This window comes from Diplotaxodon limnothrissa, linkage group LG20 (genome assembly GCF_057381915.1).
Source record: "Diplotaxodon limnothrissa isolate DT_005_m linkage group LG20, D_limnothrissa_male_GT1.1, whole genome shotgun sequence".
In the NCBI taxonomy this organism is placed as follows: domain Eukaryota; kingdom Metazoa; phylum Chordata; class Actinopteri; order Cichliformes; family Cichlidae; genus Diplotaxodon; species Diplotaxodon limnothrissa.
This window is the reverse complement of record NC_140615.1, coordinates 3,536,097-3,554,083: the sequence shown is the minus strand read 5'-3', so window position 1 is coordinate 3,554,083 and position 17,987 is coordinate 3,536,097. Positions and strand designations below refer to the sequence as shown.

Genomic DNA, 17,987 nt, shown 5'->3' with positions numbered 1-17,987 from the left:
TTCATTTTCAAGCAAAAGGCTAAATAAGCTTCCAGGATTGAAAGCTCACCACATTCGAGGGATTCGTCCGACTTATCGACACAATCAAAGTCATGATCGCACACAAAGTGCTTGGGGATGCACTGCCTGTTCTGGCACATGAACTCGTTTTCAGGATCACACGTGTTGTTGGTGTACACTGGAAGCAGATGGAAACATTTGTTTTTAATGCATGGGGAACTGTATCGCTTCTCTGCACTTTTTCTTCAATCTGCTAACTGTGTCACTCACTGCAGCCAGCCTTCACACTCTCATCAGCTCCATCAGGACAGTCGTTGTCTCCATCACACTTCCAGCGCTGCGGCACACACATATGGGAGCCTGGACACTGGAAAGCCTCAGGACTGCAGGTTTTGGATTCTGTAACGACATCATGTAGAAGTCATACATGGATAGGACGTCAGGAATTGTCATGGAGTTTAAGGTCTCCTTTGAATGTGAGAAGAGAAGTAGCGAGAAAAATGTCACATACTGCAATTCTGGTCCTCATCAGAACCATCGCCGCAGTCGTCGGAGCCGTCACACACCCAGTGGCTGGAAATGCAGCGATGGTTCCCGCATTCAAACTGGGTGGATGTACAAAACTTGTCTGCAAGAGAGGGTGGGGAGCATTTTACAGTCATTATTACATTTAAGCTGTGTTTTTCCATCTGCAGTGGGAAGCCCAAAGAAAAACAGTCTGGCTTTCTTTTCGTTTTCTTTTTGCTATGATTTGTGTGTTTTCAAGATAAAGATAGGGGTATTAGAGGACAACTTCGCAGAAGACTGACCACAGTGTGTCTCATCAGCCCCGTTCTCACAGTCATTCTCTTTATCGCAGGTCCAACTCATAGGAATGCACCGACCGCTGGGGCAAGCAAAGAAGTTGACTGGACATTTAAGCTTCCTCTTATCTGCAACACAACAGAGAAAAAAAGAAAACATAATCAAGAACCTCTGGTAGGTTCAGAAAAGCTGAATGTCTTTTGGTAGTGAAAGATAACACTTACCTGGACAGTTTCTTTCATCAGAAAAGTCACCACAGTCATTGTTGCCGTCACACACCCACGAGGGCAGATAACACAGAGTGGTTTTCTCACAGCTTTGGAAAGAGGCTCCTTTAACTCCAAGCCGGAAAAAACGGGAGCAATCAGTGGGTTCTGAGAAAAAACAGGAACAAGTTTCAGGAGCTGCCCTTTAAATTCTGCAAAATAAATCTTAGACCGTTTCACACGAATTGCACTGAAGTACATAGTCAAGTCTATATTAATATACTGATTAAGAAGTGCACTTGTGAAAAAGAAGAAGAAATATTGTTGAAAATCGTGGCAGTTACATACGGCAGTTCATTTCATCGCTTGCATCCTCGCAGTTGACCACCTGGTCACAGCGGCTGTAGTTGGAGATGCAGCTTCCATCTTTGCACTGGAACTCTCCTGCTTTGCAAAGTGTCACTGCAAGCACATACAGCAGTTTCACAAATGACAAGTGGAGAGAAAATACATCCTCAAAACCACACACAAACTCTCCGTTAAGCACATTTTATGATTTCCTTAAACATGCAGGCAGAACAGAGGTGTCATGAAAAATGTCGACACTATTCAAACTATGAGAATGTTTAGACTGTTATCCTTTGTGCAGCTGCTACTTTGGAAACAAACCACTTACTGTTGCAGGGCAGTTCATCTGAATGATCACCACAGTCATCTGTGCCATCACACCAGAAGTGGTGACCAATGCAGCGGCCGTTCATGCAGCGCCTGTAGCCTTTCTTACATAGTCGATTGGCTGTGAAGGAGGACCAGCTGACTTAGCTCAGGCACAGAGGGTTTTTTTTTTTTAAACATCTCTTGCAGCTACTTATTCATTAACTGAAATTCACCACCTAACTGCTCTGTAAAAACTCACCACAATAGGACTGCTTCTCATCAGACTTGTCCTTGCAGTGGGCCATGCCGTCACAGGTCAGACTGTAGTTGATGCAATCACCATTCCCGCACTCAAAGCCATCGACACTTCCGCATGATACGTTCAGGGCTGGTGAGGGAGAAACGTTTGAATTCAGAAACATTTATCCATTCTGATGAAGACGGCAACGTTATGAAGTTTAATTCTTCCTCTTTCTTACGAGAACAGGTGTTGTCTTCGAGGAGTTGCCGGTCTCCACGGCAGCTGCAGTTGACCCGGCCGTCGGACGTAGGCAGGCACAGGTCCTGGCAACCTCCGTTGTTTGTTCGGCAAGGAGAAAATTCACCTGAGGAATTTTTTTAGAAGCTCTTTAAACTGCACGTCGAATGACTGACAAGCATGCTGATATTACATTTCTTGCAGTTATGAACATTTGCATGAACTCTCTAGCTTGGCAATATTTAAAAGCCTGTGGAAGTTGGGTTTTTATTATATACATGGCAGCAGCTCTGTATACCTCCACTTACAGCTAAGTGTTAGCAGCCTGGCAACGTGTGCACATGCAGGTATAATGCAGACAGTAAACATGATACCTGCCACAGTGTCATACACTAAACAAACTACAGCCGAATTTCATTCATTTTGCAGTTATATAAACATAAATCAAATTACTGGGCAAATTAAAATGTTGACCTGATGGCAATGGGGCCAAATTGCAGCAGTGGTGATACTCACAGCTGTTGGTGTCATTAGCTACAGCAACGATGCCCATTGGTTGCTGAGGGATGTCAGCACGCAGCACTTTCATGTCTCCTCCAGTGTACTTGTCAGCTCTGAGGACAGCCCTCCTCACCCAGTCAGTCCAGAAGATGTAATCTCCGTACACAGCGAGACCGAACGGATGGACGGGCTCGTTTTTCAGCAGCACCTGAGGCATAAAAAACAGCAGGTGTAATTCCATAAACACGAGGCGCAAGTCCATGTTTTAGGGAAAGTTCAAAAAACAACAAACAAAAAGGAAAGCGCTGCCTTACGTAACGGTTGCTTCCATCATATTCACAGCGCTCGATCTTGTCCAGCGTGGCGTCAGAGAAGTAGAGTTTCTCGGCGCGGTGATCTATGGCCAGGCCGTTGGGAGTTTTAATGTCGCTGCCGATGATCACGATCACGTTGGCTCCGTTCAAAGAGGCCCTCATAATGCTCGGAGCCTGCTCATTCCAGTTTGTCCAGAACATGAGACTACGGTGGGAACAAACAGAAAACAAGAATTAAGAGCAGTGGGAGCTCCCAAAACGTCTTGGTAAAAGAAAAAGAAAGTTACACTTGACTGAGCCAAAAATAAATCCAGTGCTTAAGAGAAAAAGAATAATTGTATTGGAACTGGGCCCTGATTTAGTGCAGAGCAGCAAATTTCAATATTAATGACTCACTCTTGACACTCGTCCAACACAAAGGCTCGAGGGTGGTCTTCTCCAGACATGGTGACTACGGTGTTGCGGTTGTAGGCCACAGAACGGCTCTGGTCCACAGTGTGGCGAGTGATGGTGGACGTTGTATAACTGGTCCAGTAGAGTGTATCCCAGCCGCGATGGTATGCCAGGCCCTCAACTGACCCAACATCTGTGATAGGAAATATAATATATGATTTTTCAGATTTGAGTTCTTTCCTGGTGTCGGGCCAACACTTTGAGAAGTAAAAGGCTTAACAAATGCTTTAGATTACACTAAAAAAATATCACCTCTTAGAGGCATTAGTGGGAGTTTTACAGAGAATTCAACATCATAAATCACTGTCAGGGTGTTACCACGGAGCACCTATGAGACTAAAGAGGAAGTGGAGCTTTTAAGGTTTCCCCATCCACATGCATCATCTAATAAACTGTGAAACATGGACGAAGATTGAGATAGAGGGGAAGCAGCGGCCACTGAAACAGGGAACAGTAAAATGGAAGTGATGCCATACAGAACCGAGTGTGCGTCACAGCTGTTGTTCTTGGACAGAGTTTAAAGAGTCTGTCTCATCGTGTCATTTTATGGCGACCTGCCTGCACATACAAACACAGCTTCATGTGGATACTCTCATTCAAGCTCTGAACTCTTGTTCTGGGAAGAAAATTGCAACTGGGACAGGTTGAGTCACTTTAGGGATAAAGGCCAGGGTAAAGACAAAGCAGCTTCCCCCTGCATCGATTTTTCCTCTTTTTCCCCCCCCTCTCGGTACCCACGCGACACACATCATCATGGAAAAGAATACCGTGCTGCAGCCTTGCAGGCTCCACGGTGTGCATTCATCTCTGCTTAGTTACATTAGCAACCACATTTATGACCACTTACAGCCGACAATAAAAAAAAAGGATACTCTACATAACTGTTTGCTCTCAGCTGAAAGCCTTTAATTGCCTTTTAATAGACAAATGTCGAAGTGCCATAATCAGCAGTAATGCAGGACAATTTTGAGGCTGAACACATTGTTAACAGACTTAAATAAATCCAAAAGAGCAGCTTGGGGCCAAATACAGTCACACAAACAAGTAAGAGTGATGAGTAAAGCTGATTCAAGCCAGGATTACGTAATAAGGATCACCAGGGCCCACCCTCCCACTGGGTAATTCAGCTCAGCCCCCTGACTGTGCAAACAACAGAGAAAACCTGACAGGAAGATGATTACCTCTCAGAACAGAGTCTTTCAAACACTCACGAGGGAGAACAAGAGCAGGGCGAGTGGCGCCTGAGAATTACTAAGCGTTAGTTACCCTCATTTTCATCACGCCTCATCTTTTTTTTTTCCTTAACGGATTTAGCACCGCATTAGATGCAGAGCAACTCTTCTTCCGGCGGAGTCTACAGGTTGAAGAGCTTTCACATGGACAATGAGTCTCCGGTTGATGGGAATACTTAAGTCAAGTGCATTGACTGCCTTTAGAGAGGAATGCCAACTAGCAGCTACTGGGATGGATTCGTCCACTGTTGCTTGGTTTCAAGAATCAATACAGCCACAGAGTAACTACATTATAAAGGACGAGCTGATGCAGCTAAGGAAATGCAACTCTGCAAAGACCGCCCTTTAAGGTCATCCTTTCATGTTTTCTGGAAAAGAAAAGCTTGATAACAACAGTGCATTTTTCTGATCCATTTTCCCAGAAATGGGGAATACCATATCCAACCATCGTTAAGTGATTTACATTTCTTCAAGTGGCTCGGAAACCATAAGAGTCACAGTGTGAAAAAGACTCTGCAAGTGCCAGATATAGTCAAGTCTGTTTCTTCTCCCCTTTTCCTGTGAGTCGGTGAGAAAGCCAGCTGACCAGTGTGATCTTATCTGCTTAACTAATACTATCATCATGAAACCACTAACTGCCTCGGCGGAGTCTTTTTTTCCTCTGGAAACTGGATCCAACAGCTGTAACACCCAGAGACTACATGAACAAGCTGTTCTGCTGCTTAACATTAACAAGATATTAAATTAATTGCTTAGCAGACTTACGGCGGGGATTGCATGGAGAGTTTGGGGCAGCAGATGAACAGAAGCAATCTGGGCAAAATGACTGGAACAGATGAGGTTTTGATTAAATGTTTAGTCCCCATCTTGGATGGGCTGATTCTGTTGACTGGGCTCATAGGGCAAACTCTGGTCATCATCATTCTTACTAGGAGGAGGAGGAAACAGAACCAGCCCCCACACAGCACAGACATCCTACTTCTGGTTCTGAGCGCTGCTGACCTGCTGCTGTTACTCTGCCTGCCCTTCCACACCTCCGCTATCACCCTGGGCTTCTGGCCTTTCGGCGGCTTCCTGTGCAAAGCTATCAGTTTCCTGGGCGTGACCTGCTCGGTTGCCTCCGTATTTACCATGGCAGCTTTGGCTGTGACTCGCTACCTTACAGTGGTACACCCCACCTGGGCCTTCCGCTTGCGAATGCACAGGCGCATTAAACTGACAGTAGCTCTGCTCTGGGTGCCTGCCTCAGCTCTGGCAGCACCGCAGTTTGCATTTCGCACAGTCACCGTGTCCAGTGTTGTGCAGTGCTTCGCCTTCCTGTCTGACTTCAGCCAGCTGGTCTACAGCATCGCCCTTTTCCTGTTTGGCTTCGCTCTGCCACTAGGCATCATTATAATGATGTATGCAAAGATTTATTGTTTTCTTCGATATGCACGCCAGGTGGGGAATGCCTCTCAGCTAGAACGCTACCAGAGACAAGTCACTCACACTTCAGCCCTATTGGTTGCCGTCTTCACCATCCTGTGGCTGCCCTCCTATGTCCTCATGTTTTCCTTAATTGGAGGACATTTAAAAGACTCATCTGGCAACAAAGTATTTGCCATCGTGGCCAGGCTGCTGGCAACCTCAGTGGGTGTGGTAAACCCTGTACTCTACAGCTTTGTGTCTCAGAAGTTTAGGCGAGACTTACTAGAGCTTGGAAGAAGGCAATGGGCACGGTGCAGAAACTGTGTGAGTGGCTGCCCTTATGCAATGAGCAGAGACATGGTACGGCCTTTTGAGGAGGACAGTACCTCAGGGAGAGGCCAAAACTGACTTTACAGAAGGAGATCTGGAATTAAGACTAGTTAATACCTCCAAACAGGCTGAAATATTACATAAGAAACTCTCAGTGACATTAAATATAATAAAATTAATTCCAGATGTAAGAGATTTACTGCAGATTGCCAAAGTGATCACTTTCTTGATGTTTTTCCACATTCGTTTTTCATCCAGCAATGACTGACTTTATTCCATTAGCACATGTGGAAACAGGACTAGTCTTGGTTTCATTAACAGTGCGTTTTAGTTAATAACTTGGACAACAGACGTCTCTAAAACATGACAGAATGGGATTATGTAATCATGTCAAAAGTTAATAAAATACACTCCTCTAACCTGAGCTGGAGCTTATTTGGAGCTCAATAAGTTCTACATTCAGTACACGATGTAAGACGTCTTTCTTAAAACTGCTTCAAACCCTTGTTCTCAATGCAAAATGAGTAAAAACACAAACCCTGTGCACCTTCCTTGTTCTCCTGCTGTACTTAACAAAATAATTCATTTTTTGAATCTTGTTAGATGTGAACAGCTCTGGTCCAGGGCTTTTAAATATGATACTTCACTCTTGAATTATTTAAAGAGAGCGGGATTTAAAAGGCTCTTCAGTGGTGAAACAAGCAAAAACCAGGGCGTGGGTGTTGGTGTGCGCAAGCAGTAGCAGCTCTGAAGTGATGTCAGTCTCTACTGGTTGAGTTACAGCTGCGTGTTCATTACACCGGATCCTCCCGGATGCTTGTATTGTGTCTGCTGACACCGTAGAGGGGACAACATTCAATTATTAATGGAGAGGATTTAAAAAAATATGGCAGCAAAGAGCAACGCAGCAGAAATATTTGTCAACAGAGGTGGGGAAGTCTTAAAAGCAGCAAAACGTAAGGTTTTCCCGACGCTTTGACAGAAACGCGAAATGCATCTGATGACCCCGCACTTACTTTCCACCACGATCTTGCGGTCTGTGCCGTCGTCATTGATCTGCTGGATGTTGCCAAAGTGAATGTCGCTGAAGAAGACGCGGTTGGCTCCCCTCCCTCCCCCGCCATGGTAGTCAAAGCTGAGAGCGATGACATTCTTCATGTGATCGGGATCCTCGAACGGCTTAATGGGCGCGTTGAGGTTTGTCTCGTCGGACAGGTGGATGCTTTTCAGGATGGTGCGCTCGGAGTACAGCAGGTAGCCGTCGTAGTCACGGCAACTTTGGTTGTCCTCTGCCAGCATGCCATGAGCACAGGCGCAGGTGCGCTCCCCATTCCCACGGAAAAGACACAGCTGTTCACAGCCGCCGTTGTTGTTTTTGCAGACGTTCGAGCCTGTGGAGAGAGTCACACAGTTTATTAGCATTGCTGTTACACGAACACTGAACACGGTTAAATGCTAAAGGTGGCGATTCATTTTGTCATTATTAGGCAGCTGCCATCTTATTAGGACATTTTCAACAGTAAAAGCAACTTTTTTAAGCTTATGATAATATGTGTTTGTTTTTACCTGTCTGTCTGGCTCTATTGAAGACTTTAATATCTTTGAGCTGTACACCGATGCCTGTCCTGAGCTGCACAGCATCTGTGGCGTTGTCTTTGCTGCCTCTCTTAATGGAGCCATTAGCATGGGTCCTAAAAAAACAGAACAAGAATAAAACAGTCAGTAAATGAACACTCTTACAATATGAAGTATTGTTCAAAACAACATAAAGACTGACCTGTCACTCCAGTAGATGTACTCCTCAAATACAGATACAGCAAACATGTCCATGTTGTTGTTGCCCAGAACCAGCTCCCTGTTTTTTCCAGTCTCCAGGTTGATGCGCTCGATCTTGTCTGTCCTGGCATCGCACCAATAAAGCAGACCCTCCTGAGCACAGGAAGTAAAAAAACAACAACTGTGATTATTCAGGACAGACCAAAGTCCTAAGATTTCAGTTCAATTGAACCTGTATTTGGGAAACCAGTTAGCTGATAACCAGTTTGTAATGTAAGCTTTTAGTGAATATCAAGTGAATTTAGGTGAGTCCGATTTAAAAATAAATTCTCATTATTCTTAAAATATTATTACCATTTACATTAAGAAATGTTTAAATTATAATTTTAAATATCTAACAGCTTTTAGGCTTTTAATAAAACTCCCAGACTGGATAAGACGCTCCAAAGAATAAAAAAGGTTTAAAGATCCTTTTTTAACTTTATTTAAAAAATGAATCCAAGAGAAAGTCCTTTCAAAATCTAAAGAATGTTTTGGATAGATATGGATTAGAAATGATCAAATGAGAATGTTGTCTCACTGTATTTTAATTTTTACCACTTTAATATTCAAAATAAACAAAGACCTTTTTGGCATAAGAAAGAGCATCCATTTAAAGATCAGCTGATCAACAGTCCAGTCTCTGGAAGTATCTATAACAGTATAAATTAGCACACTAGATGTTGGAAACACCCTCTATTAATAAAGCCAAGTGTGTGAAAGATTTTAAGTGCGGTCAGTTGTTGTTCACACCTCATAATCAATGGAGATTCCATTTGGCCAGCTTATGCTCGCATTGACCATGACCAGCCTCTGGGAGCCATCCAGTCGTGAGCGTTCAATACGAGGATACTGACCCCACTCAGTCCAGAACAAATACCTGCAGCCAAAGAAGCAGGGGAGTATTTGAAACTTTAGTCAGAGGAAGAAGTATGCTTGGGAATACACGCCAAGTAACTTAAAGCAGCATTATTACAGAAAGCAAAATGAATCTTCTGGCGAGGAGCCTTACCCTTTCACTGGGTGGACAGCTATGGCTCTGGGTTTGTCCAAGCCCTGGGAAATGACAACATAGCGGAAGGAGCCGTTCAGCCTGGCCACCTCGATCACATCAAAGCCCTGGTCAGTCCAGTAGATATTTCCTGTAAAAGAACACGTCCATCAATCAGTCTGCATCTTTTATCTCTACTCAAGCAGTTTAATTTTGATTGTCATTTTGCATGACCACACCTGCTATCCAGTCAACAGTGATGCCCTCCACCCTGCCAATACCGTTGGTTACCACATCTTCCCTCCACGTCTGATCCCTCTTGGCTCTGCTGATGGTACTCAGACCCATGTCCACCCAGTAGATTGTGTCATTCTCTGAAGACCACACAAAAACGGGTTTAAAAATATCACTCAAGCTGGGTTATCTATTCGACGTCCCTTAGAGTCACTCACCAGCGTGGAAGTCGATGCCAACAGCCAGAGAGGTTCCAGAAACCGGCACCAAGGCATCCGATTTGTCTGCTGGGTCGAGAGGAATTCCTCTGATTCCCTCGTGAACAGAGTAAAGCAGGAAAGAGCCCATGCCTGCTCAGAGAGATTAGGTTATTGATTTCTCGCCTCACGATGCACTTCTCCCAGTTTTCCTACTCTAGTTACTGTAGCTGTGTCTTACCTTCACAGGACTGTTGGCCTGTCTTGAGGCTGTATCCGGCAGTGCACATGCAGGCCCTGGTTGTCGGAGAGGTGGGCAAACACAGCTGTGAGCAGTCACCATTGTTGTTACTGCACAGGTTGACACCGGCTAAAGAAAAGATCAGAGGAACAAAGACAAACATTTTCTTTACTAGTATTTGCATTAAATGCAGGAGACTTTACATCCACTTCAGAACATGTAACTCTTTTTCTGTTACCTTTCTGCACATCCTCATCATAGATCCTCATGTGCATCATTGGGGAGGTGTTGTTTCGCAAAACTTTCCAGTTTCCTCCATCCTTCTTGTCACATGTTCCTATCTGGTCAGTTCCCTGATCGGCCCACCACAGCTTGTCTCCTACATAATTGATGTAACCAGAATATAAGCCAACAGAAAAATGATAAATATACAGAGGACAAGGATGATAAACTTAAAGTATTACACTTTTCTTCTTACCCATAATAGCCAGCGCAGTCGCTTTGGTCAATTTGCCTTTAACACCTTCAAGGATCTCGAGTTTAGAGCCATCCAGCTGACAGCGGTTAATGGTGCTGTTTCCTGAGCTGATCCAGTACAGCTGCTCCTTTTCATAGTCAATAGAGAGGCCTGAAAGCAAATAAAAATCATGCTGTTATTTATGTATAGTACATGTGCTACACTAACATGTTTGTTCTGGGCTTTTACTCTGTAGAGAATCTGTATTATTTACTGATAGGGGTACATCTGCTCACCTACTGGTCCTTTCTGGTTGGTGAAAAGTGTGGTGCGGTTGCTGCCATCCATGTTAGCCATGCTTATACTGTCACCGTCAGTCCAGTAAAGCTTCCTGTGATGGGAGTGTGAATATTATGAAATATGGAGAGAGGCAAGAAGAGTACAGTACTAAACAAGGATAAAGTAGATCAAAGATTAAGACTAAACTTGAAGGGAATAAAAAAAAATAACCTAGAAGTAAACAACAAAAGAAAAACCTTTCAATCTTTAAGTGAGTAATATTAGGAGAAATAACTGACATATTAAACTGAATGCAGACATATTAAGTGCCGGGAACACTCACCCAAGCAGAGGGTGGACCACTAGACAGTGGGGCTTGTCCAGTCCCTGGATGACGGCATTCTTGAAAGATCCATCCAGTCTGGCCACATTGATCTGCTTCTTATTGGCATCGTAGCTGGTCCAGAAGAGGTTCCTGGACACCCAGTCTACTGCCAGGCCATGGGCATTAGGAAGGTCTGCCAAATTTCAGAAGCAAAATGAAGCTTTGCAGATTTTTAGAATATGCAGCGTGCTAACAAAAACTGTTTTTATTTATCTTCCCAAACCCTCTTATTATACTTTACAGCGAATATTAAATTATGAGCCTTATTTTTTAAAAAAAACAAAGAAAAGCAAAGAAGTAAATAAATCACGGACTGACGGATATTCCTGAGACTGTTCTTACCAGCAGAGACCACAGTCTCCACCCCTGTGCCATTGATGAAAGCTCTCTTGATGGTCTGTGTTCGCACATCTGACCAGTAGATCCGATGCTCCACAGCATCATAATCCACCACTGTCGCGTTGTCTACATCCGGCACGGTGAAGGAGATTATGTAGTTATAGTAGGGGTTGTCAATGTCAACACCTCGGATCTCGATCTGACGAGCGTAAAGAAGGAACTTGCGAGACTCTGGAAAAGAGAAACAAACACTGGATGAGATGAGATCTACTAAAGCACGTTATTCTAGCAGGAATGCAAAACTAGAAAGAGAGGAATAAAATGCATATTTCAGGCTGTTTTTTTTTTAACATGTAAAATTAGACATGTCAGTTTTTCCAACTCCAATGTTGGAAATGAAGACGTCAGGAAAGATTTAGAATGACTTGAAGTTGAAATTTCATATTAGGCATAAACACCCCTTTTTCAGCTACATACATTCTAAATAAGGAATTAGGCAGGGTTAGGTTTTTACTTCTTATACTTAAGAGAGATAAAATATCACCTGCTAAACTGAAAATCTGCATAATCAGCATAAACAACAAATGATTTTAAGCACTGAATTAGAAAGTTTGGTCCAAACTTATTTTATTTGGTTCAGAGTGGAATATAAGTGCTTAATTAAAGTTCTCGTTTTAATGTGCATCCAATTATTTTTACATCTAAATGGCTCATGTTTGGATCATTTTTGGAGAAATGCAAAAATATGAGGTGATGAAAAAGAGAGCGTCTGCACACATGTACAAAAATTCCCCACAGCTACCCTTCGAAACCATCATGAAACCCACTCGTGCAATCAAACTGCAACGAATGAAGACTTCCCTTCATCTTCAGTGACAGGATTTTATATGAAATTACATGGAACTGAAAGCTAAGAAGGGAATATGGAGCAAGCGGAGGCGACGTAATCAGATCTTCTATCAGAAAAGATATCCTGTTCAGCAACACGGCTCACCGTAGCAGTCAAAACAATTGCATGAAAAGATTCCAGCAAACACAAAGCCCCTCTCTCCCTCCTTGATGAAATGGATTATATGTGACAGCGCTGTCTGTATATCCTCCATCACAGCGGATTTGAAAAGGTAAGGGGAAAAAGAATGTGGGTGATGTGCGCTTTTCTGCTGTGAAACAACGGGTCTGTCCTTACCTTTGCAGGTGTACTTGTCGGGCTGCAGCTTCATGAGGTGAGGACAGGCGCAGGAGAAGGTCTGGTTAAAGTTGATGAGACACAAGTGGGAGCAAAGGGGTTTACCGTCAGCGGGGGCACATGGGTTGGGGGCTGAAAGGAAGGAAAGGAAAAACATTAATTTGGATGTTTCAAGAAAGCAAGAGAGACAAAAATGCAGATGAGATGTGTTTTGTGAGAAACACAGGAAGAGGAGGCTCACAGTGAGCTTTGAAGATTTCAGTGAATATAATACTAATAACTCTGCATTGTGGTGTTACACCGAGACATGCTGGAGCCTGCTTGTGTCAGAGGAATTAAATTAACCTTTTACTCTTTATTTATTGGCCTTTAAGGTAATTAAGTGGGGGGGGGGAAGATTTGTGCCTTAAGGAGTCCACAGACTGCGTGACTATAACAAACGTATAAATTCATTACAATGTGCATCATTCAACTTGTGCAGGACATGAAGTTAGATGCATGGAGACTGCACAGTGTAAGAGTGAGATCGTGGGTTGCACAGCTGCAGCTCCTCCACTATTTGCTTCTGAGCTACTTCCTCTTGACAGGATTGTGATAACAGCTGGAGAACTCATTGTACAAACAAGGCTTCTTCTGCTACAACTCAGCTACACATTCTTCTGCATTGGAATTCCAAATATTTTGTTTTCCATTTTTATTTTAGTTTAGCTTTTAGTTTAGCTTTTTTCCCCCACAATAGCACCATAGATATGGTCAGATTGCCATTTCATGCTGCAGTCATTTCATTCACATAGGCAGCAGCAACAGTCATGGTGTGAGACGGTCATCCTAAATTCTGGGCTCAGGCTATCATTCAACATAAAACAATTGCAAATTTCAAACTGTGACCAGTGTATGAAGCAATATCATCACAGTTATTTTACACTGGCTATTATTTATCAAGGACAGCCGAAACAGACATAGTTTAAGACAATAGAAATACCCCCAACCCTCCAAGGGCCAAGAGCAGAGTATAAATGTGTGTGTGAAAGGGTAAAGGTGGCCTGCAGTGTAAAGTACTTTCCCATTTCCTTTGTCTTCCAGGTCTGTCAACCCAGCTTGCTGCTTCGTCACTGTCATAGTTATTGGTTGCAACTGTCAATCAACAGTTTTGTCAGATCCCTCTTTCCCTGTCACCAATTACAGACCCAGTGCCTCTCTACTGCCCACATACCCTTGGGATCCCCTAACCACTGGCTACTAAACAAGGTGACAGTGCGACATGGCAAAACGCTCAAAAATAAATCCGACGACCCTTTTGCAATCTTGTCAATCATGCGTGTCTGTGAGATCAGATCAACATATGACATTTAAGTTGCAGGGGGAGGATTTTATTTCCTACCCGGCCCGTGGGAAATGCCAAACAGTGAGGTGACTTTTTGATCAACAAGGCAAAAGCGGGAGGTGTCCAAAACGTTCACAGTGTGAGGAGACAAGAAGTCTCGCAGGTCTAAAAGGTCAGCTGTCTTGGGGAAACAGGAGCCATGAATAACATGGTGAGCAATGAACTGTGAGCTCGCCACCCTTCTCCTTAGAGTTACAGCCCAAAAACATTCAGCCATGCTGACAAGCAGGGGTAAATGTGTGACACGGTCGCTCTGCCTATGCAAGCATGTGTTTCTCTGTGAATGTCTATGCCTCTTTATCTGGTATGCTACATACCCTGGGGTTGCCTGGATGGGTGATAGACCTGCAAGTCAAAGGGCTGCGTGTTGGTGCGCTGCACCACAGTAACGTTGTGTCCTGTCCATTTATTGGCTTTGGCCAGAGTGTTAGTCCTCCAGTCAGTCCAGTAGACCTCGCCTCCGTACATAGTGACAGCAAAGGGGTGGGACAAATACTCATGTCCCCGCAACACTTCAATCAGCCCCGAGCCATCGTACATTGCTGAGTAGATAGCATCCGACCTTGAGAAACAACAGAGAGATGTATAGTATGTAAGAGCAGAGACATATCAGGTTAAGTATGTTCATGTTATTTATTTGCTCTTTAAATGTAGTTTGTTGTAAGCAAAGAACAAAACACTGGTGTAGCAGCCAGAGATGAAGAAAACTGAGCGAGTGGGTGATGGAATAAGCAAGTGGGTAGATGCGGTGCAACCTGAGCCGTATATTTAGAATCTAGTGGCAGATGCTACCTGGCATCAATCCAGACAATGCGTCTTTCCATGTAGTCCACAGTGAGTCCGTTGGGCCACCCACCACTGCCGGTCTCCCTGTGGATGGTGCGTCTGCCTTCACCGCTCATGGATGCTGCCTCAATTCTGGGCAGACTTGCATCCCAGTCAGTCCAAAACAGGATACTGGTGACAGAAAATGATCAATGTGAGGAGGGATTTTACAGATGTGTACAGCATCATCGCATGAGAACTGGTTAATGAAAGAAACAGTAGGATGAATATATCCATCAGATATATATCCAAGTTTGGAATCCATCCATATATGGTTCTTACCCATCTCGAGGATCTAGGGCGATGGCCCGGGGATGCTCCACTTCGCCGGCTAGCAGGGTCGTTCTCATGGTCCCATCCAGTTTGGCCACCTCAATCTGGTCCAGATTGCTCTCCACCCAGTAAATGTTTCCTGCTATCCAGTCCACAGCTAGGCCTTCTGGAGTAGCCAGCCCATACTGGATCACCACCTCAAAACTGGTCAGGGCTGACCGGAGCAGAGAAAATCCGTACGGAAAATTTGAAGATTTTTATTTTAAAGCTACACATCAAACATGACAATTTTATAGCATGTGAAATTTTAATGCTAGCAAAGTTTTAAGAATGGGGGGGGAGCATGGTTTGTGTTACTTTGACTAAAAGAGAGAGAATCTCAAGATGGCACATTTATCACAAACACCCCTGAAGACAAATCAAACCCCACATCTAAGAAAACACACAAGACCTCAAACATTTGGCTTTAGTGCAAACTAAGTGCAAAACCACAACTTGTGATCAATCTTTGGCTCCGGGTTAAAGCACACATGTCTTAAAATGCCTTCCAGTAGTAATTAGAGCGAGACGGGTATGTCTTTGCAGTGTGCTTGAAAGAACAGTGGAGTGATATCTGCCTTTATGTGTCTTTGTGTGGGCCAGGGTTCCTTTATTAAGGCGCTGGCACTACCCAGTTTATGCCCACTACTTTGGAGCTGCTGAAATGACCTACTTAACAAGCAGCAGGAGGTGATCTATGAGCTGGTCACAATGTTCCTGCTCAGGAGCCTTGTTTTAATGTTAAACTTGGAGGGCTGGGAACTGGAACAGCAGTGTGTTGTGCCTCCTACGCTACATCAGTGTTTTGGCTGCAGTCAGGCACAGCAAGTACTGAGACAAATAGGAAGAGACAAAGCCTTCCGTGTGCCCCCTTAGTGCTGTGCTGAGAACACAATTTGATTGGCGAGCAGACCTGGGTTTTTGGAGCACGAAAGGCTGACCATGACCTGCGGGATTTATTCAGGGTCACAGACCACCACTGCTGACCACAGCCTCTTTGAAAAAACAATTGGCTCTGAGAAATTAGAGCGTATTTGTTCAGCGGAAGTTAATTTCCACGAAATGCTCGGTCAAAATCACGATTTGCTTATGTAATCACCACCTTGCAAGATTTTTGTTTTACTTTAACAAAAAGATTATAAGATACAAAATCAGAGCAAAAAAAAAAAAAAAGAACACAACAAGCTAACTCACCTCCATTTTCAGACAGTTTCCCACGATAGATCTTGTCCTCCACAACATCAGTCCAGTACAGGGTGCTCTGGTTGAGGTGGAAGTCTAAAGCAATGGTGTTTCTAAGGCCTGGTACAAGCACACTGAACTCTCCTTTATGAAGGTCAATCCTTCTGATCTCATGGCGATTGGAGAAGATGATGAAAGGCTTGAAGGGATCTGAAGGAGAAAAGAAATCTCACTCAGCAAAGCGTACGGAAAAACCAAATCCCAAATTCACGAAAACCCCACGTTGGTCATGGATCAAATCCTGTCACATCTCACACATTTGCTCCATATAACATTTCTAGTTATAAATATGTCAAAATGCTGGCTGCTCAGCCTTCTGAAGAAACATTATTAGTGGAGTAAATCCTCTAATAGTTTAAAGCAAAGTGAGACAAAAATCTCTACAAGACAAAAGTCTTGGGGGGTGGCGTGGGGAGGCTTACCGGTGCTTTTGCAGCTCTCCATGTCAGACTCCAGCTCCCAGCCCTCATAGCAGGAGCACTTGACACTAGATTTCTCCTGTTCACACTTCTGGCTACACTTGAGATGTTTGGCGCAAAAGCTCTGGATGTGGCAGGTCTTGTTGTCAGCTCCCAGCTCCATGCCCAGCGGACAAGAACACATGAAGCCTTCCCCAGGAATAATGCTGCAGTTGTGACTACAACCCCCATTGCCCAGCGAACACAAGTCTGCAGGCAAGAAATAAAATGAAAGGGTTGGCGTTTATCCAGAAAGGTGTTTTGAATGTTAAATTGTAAGTTAAAGCACAACATAACATTGAACAGATGTTGTGCTTTCTGAGTTCAAAGTTTTTCCAGAATATTCTCACCACAAAGTTTCTCATCGGAACCATCCGGACAATCGTCTGTGCCGTCACACAGCTTCTCGGGAGGCAGACAGATGGAGTCGTTGGTAGCGCACACGTGGTGAGACAACTTGCACACCAATGCCTCGCAGTTGTCCTCATCCGAGTTGTCCTCACAGTCACTGTCACCGTCACACACCCAGGCTTTGCTGATGCAGCGAGCTGAAAAACACCACAAAATACTCATTTTTAAGCTTGTGTCATTTAGTTAGCGCACCGTTCAAAAATACATTTTGGCCAATGCTGCTTCGGCACTGAGTGGACAGAATGATGATCTTCTTTTAAACTTGTACATTTTGTTTGAGCACACTAAACGTCACATCTGGAAGCTGTATTTGTGACATCGCAGCTGCTTTGACAGCGAATCGTGGTCTAACTTGCAACTTGTCTACAAAGTAAAGAGTAAGTCTTTTAGATATTTAGGACAAATCTTATATGTAGCAGTTTTGAAATAAATAAAAAAAAACAGTTAATAAATTAAGTTTATAATAAATTTTAAGAATCTCTATTTAACTCACATTTCTTGTAGGAAAATCCAAAAATCATTTATGAGTGAAAGCACTGCTATTTTACATCACTGCGTACGTCTGGAGGCAATCTCTATTATATTCCTCTATTAAATACAGTTTACAGTTAAATACAGTCACATCATTATATTGACACAAGCACAAAAAACAGTGATTTCCAAGTTCCAGTTTTTATGTAATCCTGATGACAAAATGGAAACCAGTGGCAACAGTCGAACATTATCCATGACAGTCAGTAAATCTTCCACTTTCTCTTCCTCCTGCGATAAAGCATTTCATTGCTTTCTTGCACAACAAATAATCACATCTTTTATTCATACTGTCCAAAAAGTTCACCCTTAACTAGC

The 17,987-nt window shown here is 43.6% G+C and overlaps 2 protein-coding genes across 3 annotated transcripts in view; one reads left to right on the top strand and one right to left on the bottom strand.

Annotated features, from left to right (window-relative positions):
* Nucleotides 1-17,987, bottom strand: part of LOC146610263 (low-density lipoprotein receptor-related protein 1-like) — an 80,739-nt gene that overhangs the window by 17,096 nt on the left and 45,656 nt on the right. For both annotated transcript variants that reach the window (XM_085345168.1, XM_085345169.1), the window contains 32 exons: nt 17,078-17,275; nt 16,692-16,937; nt 16,222-16,419; nt 14,998-15,202; nt 14,683-14,847; nt 14,208-14,452; nt 12,507-12,638; nt 11,324-11,551; nt 10,940-11,114; nt 10,614-10,708; nt 10,339-10,488; nt 10,099-10,239; nt 9,861-9,989; nt 9,641-9,772; nt 9,428-9,562; nt 9,210-9,339; nt 8,951-9,077; nt 8,160-8,311; nt 7,949-8,073; nt 7,399-7,773; nt 3,357-3,546; nt 2,961-3,165; nt 2,662-2,854; nt 2,147-2,272; nt 1,927-2,055; nt 1,687-1,806; nt 1,359-1,472; nt 1,029-1,178; nt 810-932; nt 512-628; nt 271-399; nt 50-178 (listed from right to left, as the gene is read on the bottom strand). In XM_085345168.1, coding sequence (XP_085201294.1) covers nt 50-178; nt 271-399; nt 512-628; nt 810-932; nt 1,029-1,178; nt 1,359-1,472; nt 1,687-1,806; nt 1,927-2,055; nt 2,147-2,272; nt 2,662-2,854; nt 2,961-3,165; nt 3,357-3,546; nt 7,399-7,773; nt 7,949-8,073; nt 8,160-8,311; nt 8,951-9,077; nt 9,210-9,339; nt 9,428-9,562; nt 9,641-9,772; nt 9,861-9,989; nt 10,099-10,239; nt 10,339-10,488; nt 10,614-10,708; nt 10,940-11,114; nt 11,324-11,551; nt 12,507-12,638; nt 14,208-14,452; nt 14,683-14,847; nt 14,998-15,202; nt 16,222-16,419; nt 16,692-16,937; nt 17,078-17,275 — 5,208 coding nt within the window. The remainder of the gene's footprint in view (nt 1-49; nt 179-270; nt 400-511; nt 629-809; nt 933-1,028; nt 1,179-1,358; nt 1,473-1,686; nt 1,807-1,926; nt 2,056-2,146; nt 2,273-2,661; nt 2,855-2,960; nt 3,166-3,356; nt 3,547-7,398; nt 7,774-7,948; nt 8,074-8,159; nt 8,312-8,950; nt 9,078-9,209; nt 9,340-9,427; nt 9,563-9,640; nt 9,773-9,860; nt 9,990-10,098; nt 10,240-10,338; nt 10,489-10,613; nt 10,709-10,939; nt 11,115-11,323; nt 11,552-12,506; nt 12,639-14,207; nt 14,453-14,682; nt 14,848-14,997; nt 15,203-16,221; nt 16,420-16,691; nt 16,938-17,077; nt 17,276-17,987) is intronic.
* Nucleotides 5,374-6,505, top strand: LOC146610264 (galanin receptor type 1). The gene has a single exon (XM_085345173.1). The coding sequence runs from the start codon at nt 5,423-5,425 to the stop codon at nt 6,458-6,460; it is 1,038 nt and encodes a 345-aa protein (XP_085201299.1). The 5' UTR covers nt 5,374-5,422; the 3' UTR covers nt 6,461-6,505.

Excerpts from the sequence above, each read along its gene's own strand:
- LOC146610264 (XM_085345173.1), top strand. The coding sequence starts at position 5,423 with ATGGAGAGTTTGGGGCAGCAGATGAACAGAAGCAATCTGGGCAAAATG.